General features: G+C 55.4%; 2 protein-coding genes across 3 annotated transcripts in view; both read left to right on the forward strand.

Annotated features, from left to right (window-relative positions):
• DPH1 (diphthamide biosynthesis 1) overlaps positions 1–7,558 on the forward strand; it is a 21,412-nt gene extending 13,854 nt beyond the window's left edge. The window contains exons 4-13 of the mRNA XM_011956055.1: positions 477–598; positions 1,035–1,192; positions 1,340–1,461; positions 3,902–3,970; positions 4,367–4,523; positions 4,654–4,754; positions 5,255–5,333; positions 5,644–5,784; positions 5,951–6,058; positions 6,754–7,558. Coding sequence (XP_011811445.1) covers positions 477–598; positions 1,035–1,192; positions 1,340–1,461; positions 3,902–3,970; positions 4,367–4,523; positions 4,654–4,754; positions 5,255–5,333; positions 5,644–5,784; positions 5,951–6,040 — 1,039 coding nt within the window. The 3' untranslated portion in view covers positions 6,041–6,058; positions 6,754–7,558. The remainder of the gene's footprint in view (positions 1–476; positions 599–1,034; positions 1,193–1,339; positions 1,462–3,901; positions 3,971–4,366; positions 4,524–4,653; positions 4,755–5,254; positions 5,334–5,643; positions 5,785–5,950; positions 6,059–6,753) is intronic.
• Positions 5,716–7,558, forward strand: OVCA2 (ovarian tumor suppressor candidate 2). 2 transcript variants are annotated; one of them, XM_011956045.1, is made up of 3 exons: positions 5,716–5,784; positions 5,951–6,414; positions 6,754–7,558. In XM_011956045.1, exons 2-3 carry the CDS (start codon positions 6,231–6,233, stop codon positions 7,251–7,253), a joined length of 684 nt encoding a protein of 227 aa, XP_011811435.1. In that variant the 5' UTR covers positions 5,716–5,784; positions 5,951–6,230; the 3' UTR covers positions 7,254–7,558. The 2 variants fall into 2 exon arrangements, 1 of the variants encoding a protein (XP_011811435.1); XR_001003318.1 differs by lacking the exon at positions 5,716–5,784 and having other exon boundaries at positions 6,199–7,335; positions 7,405–7,558.
• Positions 7,559–10,950: the final 3,392 nt, after the last annotated feature.

Here is a 10,950-nt window from a genome sequence, read left to right on the forward strand (position 1 = left end):
TGGTGGGGAGGGAGTGGGGGTCCTGTGGTGGGGAGGAAGTGGGGGTCCAGGCGAGATGGGGGCTGTGTGTATCCATACAGCCACACCTATGCCCACCGCAGCACTCACCATGGGAGTGAAGACCTTTGCGTGTGTGTGCGTGCTCACTGCTCTGGGTGGGTGAGTCAGGGCAGGGGGCATCTGTGTTTTGACCCCATGTGTGCCGGACTGAGGACTAGGGTCCTTCCTGCAGCCTGAGCCTGGGCAGAGGAATGAGGGTCCTCGTGCAGCAACAGTTCCAGGAGTGGTTGCCAGGCTGGGGGAGGTGGCAGCTGTGCCCCTCCTACTCTTTGTTGGCAGAAGTGGCAGCTGCCAACCCAAGGAACTGGAGATGTAGGGAGAGAGGAGCTGGGCCCTGAGACACCCTCCCAGCATTGGGTCTCTCCCACCCCACTCCTTGTGTCCCTGTCCCACTGTCTCCCCCACCCCCCCGACAGGTTCACGGAGGCTGAAGTGATGGTGATGGGTGACGTGACCTATGGGGCTTGCTGTGTGGATGACTTCACGGCGAGGGCCCTGGGAGCTGACTTCTTGGTGCACTATGGCCACAGTTGCCTGGGTATGGCGGGGCCAGGACATCTGGACGGTGGTGGGGCTGGCAGGGAGGCAGGCTGCACACTCATCTTCCCCATGGCAGTGGCTTCTTGTCCTGCTTGGAGACACGAGGTCCCTCCTGGTTTCTGGGGTGGCCTCTGCCTGCCTGCTCTGCAGGTAGATCTTGCCTTTGGATTTGGTTGCCTTGGCAACTGTGCTCTGTCCCAGATGTGGGTGTTTGAAAGGCTGCTGGTCGTAGAGCAGGCCAGGCCCTGGCCGGGTGACAGAGAAGTCCGACTGAGAAGGAGCTTCTAGGGGACCCGTGACCCCCTCTTCTCCTACCCTGCACTTTTACCCCCAGGCTGAAGCCACTGGGCCTGGTTGCTCAGAGACCTGAGCCTGGGCCAGGCCCTCGGCTGCTCCTGCCTCCCAAACAGCCCCTGAACTCCTCCCTCCCGCAGTTCCCATGGACACCTCGGCCCAAGACTTCCGGGTGCTGTACGTCTTTGTGGACATCCGGATAGACACCACCCACCTCCTGGACTCTCTCCGCCTCACCTTTCCCCCAGCCACTGCCCTTGCCCTGGTCAGCACCATTCAGTTTGTGTCGACCTTGCAGGTGAGTGGAAGAGGATCCTCGGCCTCCCGCAGGGTGGACAGCGGCCACTCTCTGGCTGCTGCTGGATCCCCAGGTGCTCCAGGCTGTTTCTCGGCCCTGGCTCTCCTGCCCCAGCCACTGGCTTCCCTTCCCTCGCCATTCCTACAGGCAGCCGCCCAGGAGCTGAAAGCTGAGTACCGTGTGAGTGTCCCACAGTGCAAGCCCCTGTCCCCTGGAGAGATTCTGGGCTGCACATCCCCTCGACTGCCCAAAGAGGTGGAGGCCGTTGTGTAAGTTAAAAATGGGGGCCAAGTAAGTCCTAGACACATGAGTGTATCCTGGGAGGGAGCCTGAGGTTCATCATCCAGGAAGGATACCAAATCTAATGTTCCTTACCTGCCCAAGGTCACACTGCAAGGTGGGGACCAAACAGGGACCAGACTTCAGGTTTACTGTCGCTTTCTCCATGGCCCAGTCCACCACCCAGAAGGCTGTGCAGGGTGGGGGCAGGAGTCAGGGCCTGATGCGGGGGATGAGGGTGGGCTGGAAATGGTGGGAATGTAATTGGAGAAGATGGATGGGCACGCCCAGGCTGCAGCCCCATTAATTTACCATCCGGACAGCTAACAAGCAGAAGCAGTGTGTCTCCTGCCGCCTAATTATTTTAGGTAATGGAAATGCTTAATGTTGTGTGAATGCAGCCAGCCTGAGAGCCGACAGCTCCCCCGACTGGGACCCGGGAAGGGAGCCCCGTTCCTTACTAATGCCTGGGAGGGAGGGGCACTCCCTGACTCAGTCCCACCTCTGGGGCTTCAGAGGCTGTTCCCACAGGCCTGACATCCCTGCCCCTAGACAGGTCCACATCAGGGCCTTCCCCAGCCCAGACCTGGCAGCCCTGCTCTCTGAGCCGCTTTCCCCCTGTGCCCGTGCCACTCGGTTTCTCCCCTTGGGGGCTTCAAAGTGTATGTTGGAGGGACACGCTGAGTGTTAGCCATTCATCAGAATGAAGTGTGGTCTCCAAGAGGGAGAGAAGGAGCTGCCACGGGCAGGTTATCTTGCACACTCTGGAGTCTTCAAGGCTGGGAAGCTACTGTCAGGGACAGCATGTCTGTGGGCACACTCGGTACAGCCTGGGGTTGAGCCTCAGATCCACTGCTTCCTCGCTGTTTAATATGAGGCAAGTTTCTTAACGTCCCTGGGCCTCAGTTGTATCTTCTGTAAAATGGGTATACTATATGTATCTTGGAGGATGAGTAGACGGGACTGCGTGAACTAATTCACTTCAGGTACTTAGTCTATGCCTGGTACATAGAAGGCACAAGTCCAATAAACAGTAGCTGTTGGCCGGGCGCGGTGGCTCACGCCTGTAATCCCAACACTTTGGGAGGCCAAGGCAGGAGAATTGCATATGTCCAGGAGTCTGAGACCAGCCTGGGCAACATAATGAAACCCTGTTCTCTCAAAAAAAAAAAAAAAAAAAAGGAAAAAGAAAGAAGAAAAATTGGCTGGTATGGTGTCCATGCCTGTAGTCCCAGCTATTCAGGAGGCTTAGGTGAGAGGATCGCTTGAGCCTGGGAGCTCGAGGCTGCAGTGAGCCACGATTGAATCACTCAGCCTGGGTGACAGAGTAAGACCCTGTCTGAAAACAACAACAACAAAAAAATGAAAATGAGGTAGCTGTTGTTATAACTCAGTAACTGGGCCCAAGAGCTAGTTTGGGCAGAAAGTAGCCGTTGTATGCCCTGCAACCTCATGTACAGCTTAGATCAGAGGTCCCCAGCCCCTGGTCCCATGGCGTGTTAGGAACCCTGCCACACAGTGGAAGGTGAGGATGGGCCCGCCAGCATGACCGCCTGAGCTCCACCTCCTGTCAGATCCACCGCGGCATGAGATCCTCGTAGCGCAAACCCTGTCGTGACGTGTGTGTGTGAGGGATCTGGGCTGCATGATCCTTATGAGATTCTAATGCCTGACGATCTGAGGTGGGACAGTTTCATCCTGAAACCGTCCCCCACTCCCACCCGTGTCTGTGAAAAACCATCTTCCACAGTGCCAGAAATGTCGGTTACGCGAACACTACTGTCCACATCTGTATTGAGCTTGTAAAGGAGAATCTGTTCCCCAACTTCCAAATGAGGATCTCTAGAACCCCAGGCGGCCTCACCATGGCCGGGCTGCTCCTTCACTCTTCCCCAGAAGCTTGGGGTGGGACAGTTCTTAGATTCTGCATTATGTAAATAGAGTCCTCGAGTTCAAACTCCTTATCTCACATGTGAGAAAACCAAGGCTCCAAGAGGTGAAATGATGGCTTGTTCCAGATTAGAGTCACAGCACAGCCAGCCGTGAACTCAGTCCTCTGGACTTTTTTTTTGAGACAGTCTCGCTCTCTTCCCCAGGCTGGAGTGCAGTGGTGCGATCTCCGCTCACTGCAGCCTCCGCCTCCCGGGTTCAAGTGATTCTTCTGCCTCAGCCTCCCCAGTAGCTGGGACTACAGGTGCGTGCCAGCACGCCCAGCTAAGTTTTTGTATTTTTACTAGAGACGGGGTTTCACCTTGCTAGCCAGGATGGTCTCGATCTCCTGACCTCGTGATCCGCCCGCCTCGGCCTCCCAAAGTGTTGGGATTACAGGCGTGTGCCACCGTGCCTGGCCAGTCCTGTGCACTTCTAAGCCAGCGAGTGCCTCTTCTGCTGCTCCAAACCACACTTACAGCCTCCTTTCCACCCCTGCAGGTATCTTGGAGATGGCCGCTTCCATCTGGAGTCTGTCATGATTGCCAACCCCAATGTCCCCGCTTACCGGTATGGGCTGGGCCGGGCTGGGCTGACCAGCTGGTGTGGGGTGAGATTCCCTGCCACTGAGGCCCTCAATAGGTTGCATCCCCATTTCCTGGCCACTAAGCCACCAGCCCTAAGGGTCTGAGACACTTGGGCCCTGGATCTGGGCATTAGCTCCAGGGCTGCTGTTGCCTACCCGTCTCCTGGGGTTTCCACTGAAATCCTAAAGCCGCCGTCTCTTGTGTTTGTCCCAGCTGTGGGACAGGTCTTCCTAATGACAATCCCTGCTCTCGCCTCTGTTCCTAATTACCTGCATGGGGCCTAAAGGTTCAGGAGCCCACGGGGCTGAGTCAGGAGCTGTGTGCACTAGTCGTAGTCCCCACAGTGGCTGCACTGTGACCCTGACTGCTGCTTTTCCAGGTATGACCCGTACAGCAAAGTCCTGTCCAGAGAGCACTATGACCACCAGCGCATGCGGGCTGCTCGCCAGGAAGCCATAGCCAGTGCCCGCTCCGCTAAGTCCTGGGGCCTTATTCTGGGCACGCTGGGCCGCCAGGGCAGTCCTAAGATCCTGGAGGTGAGTGGGCTCAGGACAGCCTCTGGAGGAGGGCAGTGGCTGGGAACACAGCTGGGAAAACCTGTAGGCCACAGGTTCAGCTTTAGCTGCTTGACCAGGTGACCCCCACCCTGTCTCCCTCTCCCAACAGCACCTGGAATCTCGACTCCAAGCCTTGGGCCTTTCCTTCGTGAGGCTGCTGCTCTCTGAGATCTTCCCCAGCAAGCTTAGCCTGCTTCCCGAGGTGGATGTGTGAGTTTCCCCACCTTACCTGCTTGGCTATGACAGGCTAAAGAAGCTTAGCAGCTGGGTCTTGCCCATCTCGTCCTGAAGGCTGGAGCCAACAGGAATTGCTTCCATGGCCATGGAATTTTAATGTTTACAGAGACCTCCCTGGGAGGGCTAACTGGGTCATCCCTGCTTTGGGACTCTGGGGCTCTGAGGCAATGGCACCATCACATTTGTCCTTGTGAGATGCGTTTGAGCGGTGGCTGACACCTGCCCTGTACCAGGTACTAAATTTGGTTCTGGGGATACTATCACCAGTGAGCTGCCCTGGAAAGCTCATTGTCGGCAGAGGAAACAGGAGAAAACACACAATACGGTATTCCAAACAGCAGTGGGTCACTGTCTTTACTTTAGGATTCATAAAGCCTGTTAATGAATGGGTGTGCTGGGGCACTGTCCTGGTCTTCAGCATGCTGCTGGCAGAGGAGGCCTTTCCTAGGGTCTGACCTGGCTTCCCTTTCCAGGTGGGTGCAGGTGGCATGTCCACGTCTCTCCATTGACTGGGGCACAGCCTTCCCCAAGCCGCTGCTGACACCCTATGAGGTAACACCAAGCTCTGGGAGAGAATGGGCTTTAGACGTGGTTCTCAAAGGCGAGGTCTGCAGTGGAGTGGTGTGGGTGGGCAGCATTTCGCTATGTTCATAGATTCCGGAGGCAGGCTGACTCCATTTCTCCAACGGAGTCACCTCCTAGCTGTGTAGCCTTAGGCAAGGCCCTGAACCTCTCTGAACCAGACATTTCCCTTCTGTGGTAGGGGACAGTGTGCCCTTCACAGGCCGTCGTGAGGACTGAATTCAGTAATCCAGGAGCAGAAAAATACAGGCAAATATGATTGTCCGCTCCCCTCCCCTAGGCGGCCGTGGCTCTGAGGGACATTCCCTGGCAGCAGCCCTACCCGATGGACTTCTACGCTGGCAGCTCCTTGGGGCCCTGGACGGTGAACCACGGCCTGGATCGGCGTCCCCAGACCCCGGGCCGACCCGCGCGGGGGAAGGTAGGCGGGGGCTTCCAGGAGGGAGGAGAGATCGCGCCTGGGCACTGGCCGCCTCCCTGGCGACACGAGCCAAGGCCGCCGCCCTGCGACCGCGACGGGAAATGCACAGGAGCGGAGGGAAATGCAGGGTCGCAGAAACGAGACCCTGCCCAGTCTGCAACCTCAGGTGCAGGAGGGGTCCACGCATCCCCCTTCAGCCGTGGCGTGCGAGGACTGCAGCTGCAGAGCCAAGAAGGTGGCGCCGCTTGCTCCTTGACAAGCTCCGGGGCTTCAGGTATCCGCCCTTGCTCTGGCTGCGCCCAGCCTTTTGCCGTTGTCATGGGAACGCCTTGGCGCTCCGAGGCCCGCCTTCGGGGTGTTGCGGACGATTAACTCCGCCCTTTGCATTCTACTTCCGGTCGGGGAAAGACCGTTTCCCGTGCTTCCGTTGCTCCTTGCCGGTCATAATGGCCGCGCAGCGACCCCTGCGGGTCTTGTGCCTGGCGGGCTTCCGGCAGAGCGAACGGGGCTTCCGCGAGAAGACCGGGGCGCTGAGGAAGGCGCTGCGGGGCCGCGCCGAGCTCGTGTGCCTCAGCGGCCCGCACCCGGTCCCCGACGCCCCGGGCCCCGAGGGCGCCAGATCAGACTTCGGTGAGACAAGCCCTGCTCCGGAAATACACTGTTTTCTCCCTCTTGTTTCGTCCCGTCGACACCCCTTAGCATCCCCCACCCTGCGTCCACCCTCATTCCTCCCACCCAGTCCACACCCTTCGTTTCTCGCGGCCCATACCCTCTTGCTCAAACTGCAGCCTGTCCTCCCAGGCTTCCGCCTTCGTCGTCTTCCTCCGCTGTCTCCTGTTCAGGCCAATCCATTCCCCGCCTGTCGCCTCTCTTTTCCTGTCATCTGGAACCCTCCCGCCCTTTCTCATTTCTTTCCTTCCTGGAGCCTCCCATGCCCTAATCCCATCCTCTTTCCCCATATCGCTGTAGGGTCCTGCCCTCCAGAGGAGCAGCCTGGAGGCTGGTGGTTTTCAGAGCAGGAGGCGGACGTTTTCTCCGCATTGGAAGAGCCCGCCGTATGCAGGGGCCTGGAGGAATCCCTGGGGATGGTGGCACAGGCACTCAACAGGCTGGGGCCTTTTGACGGCCTTCTTGGTTTCAGCCAAGGGGCTGCGCTAGCAGCCTTTGTATGTGCCCTGGGCCAGGCAGGCGATCCCCGCTTCCCCTTGCCACGGTTTATCATCTTGGTCTCTGGTTTCTGTCCCCGGGGCCTTGGGTTCAAGGAATCCATCCTGCAAAGGCCCTTGTCACTGCCTTCACTTCATGTTTTCGGGGACACTGACAAAGTCATCCCCTCTGAGGAGAGTATGCAATTGGCCAGCCAATTCCCCGGAGCCATTACCCTCACCCACTCTGGTGGCCACTTCATTCCAGCAGCTGCATCCCAGCGTCAGGCCTACCTCAAGTTCTTGGACCAGTTTGCAGAGTGAAAGATCAAGAAATGTCTCTGCTCCTACATCCAGCCCCTCTTGGGGTAGCCTCCGTCATCTGTGCCTCCCAGGGCCCTCCACTGCTGTGAGTGCACCTCACCAGGACCAGTTAAGAGACAACTATCAATTCTTGAGACCCAAATTATATGAGCCCAAATTATAAGGGGAGCACAAGGCCTTAATGGACATTGACTTGTGAACCTCAAACATGAAAATGATTGGAGAGCCCTGGACTAGGAGTGTGACATGGGGAAGACAGAGGCTGGCACCATGGTGACTGCCACATAATAAAGTGGTGATTTGGATTTTGAGCATCTTTTTCCTGGTACACACACACAGAATTTTATAATGGAAGTCGGTTTCTTGGCCATCTGCATGGTGTTCTGGGTAGCGCCAAGCAGGGAGATGTTTCCAGTTGTGAGTCCCAGGACAAGCTCCTGCGTGGGTGCACATACTGACACGTTATTGGTGGAAGTTTGAAGGCCCAAACTGAAGGGAAGGAGGCCTCGGTGGCACAATCAGGGAGGAATATACATCTGAGAAGTTTTGGGAAGACATCACCTGCAAGGCTGCCTGAACCACAGTAATTTAGTCTTCTCTACCCAGATCCCCCAGAGTTGTGTGCTGGTCTTCTCTCAAAACCTGGCTGTGTTCCCTGCTTCTCCCTAAGTGCTCTAACCTCGCTAACTCTGAGCTTGAAGAGTGGTTGATGCCAGACCTTGGGTGGAGGCCAGAGACGGTCCAGAATAAACAGCCTCTTCCTAAATTGAGCCCATCTTCAGGGTTTCTGCAACTGATGCCATTCTTTAGTAACTACAGCCAAAGCCTAAGCAATCCAGCTGGTTTTCTCTTTGGGGAGTATAGTTAGTTAGTTGTTCTTGGATACTTTGAGGATTGTTCAGTTTCTTTTTTTTTTTTTTTTTTTTTTGAGACAGGCTCACTCTGTCACCCAGGCTGGGGAGCAGTGGCCAAGATCCTGGCTCACTGCAACCTGGACCTCCTGAGTTCACGCAATTCTGTCTCAGCCTCCTGAGTAGCTGGCATTACAGGCATGCGCCACCATGCCTGGCTAATTTCTATATTTTTTTGTAGAGAGAGGGTTTTGCCATGTTGCCCAGGCTGATCCCAAACTCTTTAGCTCGAACAATCCACCTGCCTCAGCCTCCGGAAGTGCTAGAATTACAGGCCTGAGCCACTACACCTAGCTAGGATTGCCCACTCTTTCTTCTCTTTACTTTTAAAGACAAGGTCTGGGCCGGGCATGGTGGCTCATGCCTGTAATCCCAGCACTTTGGGAGGCTGAGCGAGGCGGGCAAATCACAAGATCAGGAGACCGAGACCATCCTGGCTAACATGGTGAAACCCCGTCTCTACTAAAAATACAAAAAATTAGCCAGGTGTGGTGGTGGGCGCCTGTAGTCCCAGCCACTTCGGGAGGCTGAGGCAGGAGAATCGCTCGAACCCGGGAGGCAGAGCTTGCAGTAAGCCGAGATTGTGCCACTGCACTCCAGCCTGGGTGACAGAGAGAGACTCCATCTCAAAATAAATAAAGACAAGATCTGACTCTATCACCCAGGCTGGAGTGCAGTGGCACCGTCTTGATGGCCTCCGCCTCCTGGGCTGAAGCCATCCATCCTCCCACCTCAGCCTCCCAAGTAGCTGGGGCTGCAGGTGCACATCACCATGCCCAGCTAATTTTTGTATTTTTTGTAGAGAAGGGTTTCACCATCTTGTGTGTGATGGTCTCCAACTTGTGAGCTCAAGCAATCCACCTTTCCCACCCTCCCAAAGTGCTGGAATTAGAGGTGTGAGCCACCTCACCTGGCCAATTGCCCACTCTTAACGATTTGCCTCCCATGTCCAGTGCCACCTGACAGCACCCCCCCAACCCCCCCCCCCCCCACACACACTCTGTTTTCTGACTTCCTGCCTTGCAAGACAAGAAGCCTGTTCTTTTTCTGGAAGATCACACCAACTCCTGTTTAGCCCTCAGGCATCGTTGCCAGGGAGCTAAGCAACTGAGCGGGAATTGTGGTCAGGGACACAGTACAAATACTCCAGCCCATTTTTCTGACAACCAGACCGATATCCCTTAAGTTACCGAAAGTTCCAGGTTCCTCACTACAGAGAGTAGCTGTCCAAAATTAAAAACAAAACAAAACAAAACCAGGAATTATCCACCCAGGGACCCAGTTACTGGGTGTGGAAAGTGTGTGTGGGGAGGGGTGGGAGGTGGTTCTCCCTTGCTGCAGTTGGCTTCTGCCTTGCTATTTTAAGGAATCTTCTCCTTCAGCAAAAGGAGGAGATTTGGGGATTGATTGATTACACAGACTGTGGTATCTGACCACTGAATTTTAGAAAAACTTCTGATTTAAAGTTTTAGAAATTGCACAGAAAAATTCAGATTTCTGGCTTCTCTGGAAATGATAGATTTGCAGTTCAGGGCTCCCATATCCTCATGTCAATCAGAGGCTGCCCCCTTGGGCACAGTCCCAAGAGGTGAAAATGACTTGCATACCCCAGCTGCTTGGGATTATTGAGGCTGAAAGTAGAGAGAGGGGGAGAAATATTGGGGAGTGAATTTTAAGCCAAGGCTTAACATTAGAAGTGGGGTGGGTACAGCCCAGCAGTAGTAGGTGGAGCAGAAGGGCTCCTGGTTGGGGTGAGGATTCCTCCTGAGAACCATAGTGTCCAAGCTAGAGGGAAACATGGGGTCCACTAGTTCTCAACAAGTGGAACAAGTCACTTCCCATCATGCCGTCCAGGAGCAAGAGAGACTCTTAGGAGGTTGTGCCCTGTCCCCACCCTCACTGCACAGTCTGTGTACCATTTACACCCAGATCATTTGTTAAAACCGGAATTCCGGCCCTGCGCAGTGGTTCATGCCTGTGGTGCCAGCACTCTGGGAGGCCGAGGTGGGCGGATCACCCGAGGTCGGGAGTTTGAGGCCAGCCAGATCAACAGAGAAAAACTCTGTCTCTGCTAAAAATTAGCTGGGCATGGTGGCGCATGCCTGTAATCCCAGCTACTCGGGAGGCTGAGGCAGGAGCATCGCTTGAACCTGGGAGGCAAAGGTTGCAGTAAGCCAAGATTGCGCTGTTGCAATCCAGCCTGGGCAACAAGAGCAAAACTCCGTCTCAAAAAAAATAATAAGTAGCTGGGCGTGGTGGCATGCACCTGTAATCGTAGCTACTTGGGAGGCTGAGGTGGGAGAATCGCTTGAACCCGGGAGGTGGAGGTTGCAGTGAACCGAAATTGTGCCACTGCACTCCAGCTTGGGTGGCAGAGTGAGACTCCGTCTCAAAAAAAACAAACCAACTTGAATTATGGGGCCAACTCCAGATGTACTGAGTCAGAATCACTGGGACCCAGGAATCTGCATTTTGGCAAATTGCCCCCATCATTCCCAAGCAGGGTATTTGAAAAACCACTGCCTTAGGGGTTGAAGAAAAGTCTCTGCTGAGGGTATGTTATTTGAAAAAACCCCTGGTGTGACTCTCATGCAACCCACCAGGGAGGGGAGCAAGCTCCCCAGAATTACTGGTTAAACATTTTAATTTTTTTTTTTTTTGAGACAGAATCTCGCTCTGTCGCCCGGACTGGAGTGCAGTGGCTGGATCTCAGCTCACTGCAAGCTCCGCCTCTCGGGTTTATGCCATTCTCCTGCCTCAGCCTCCCGAGTAGCTGGGACTACAGG

Source organism: Colobus angolensis, unplaced genomic scaffold (genome assembly GCF_000951035.1).
Source record: "Colobus angolensis palliatus isolate OR3802 unplaced genomic scaffold, Cang.pa_1.0 Scaffold110, whole genome shotgun sequence".
In the NCBI taxonomy this organism is placed as follows: domain Eukaryota; kingdom Metazoa; phylum Chordata; class Mammalia; order Primates; family Cercopithecidae; genus Colobus; species Colobus angolensis.

Bases quoted from the DNA above. Each gene is read 5' to 3' on its own strand.
- OVCA2 (XM_011956045.1), top strand. From the start codon at position 6,231: ATGGCCGCGCAGCGACCCCTGCGGGTCTTGTGCCTGGCGGGCTTCCGG. The intron at 6,415-6,753 runs GTGAGACAAGCC...ATATCGCTGTAG, and splicing joins GGGCGCCAGATCAGACTTCG to GGTCCTGCCCTCCAGAGGAG.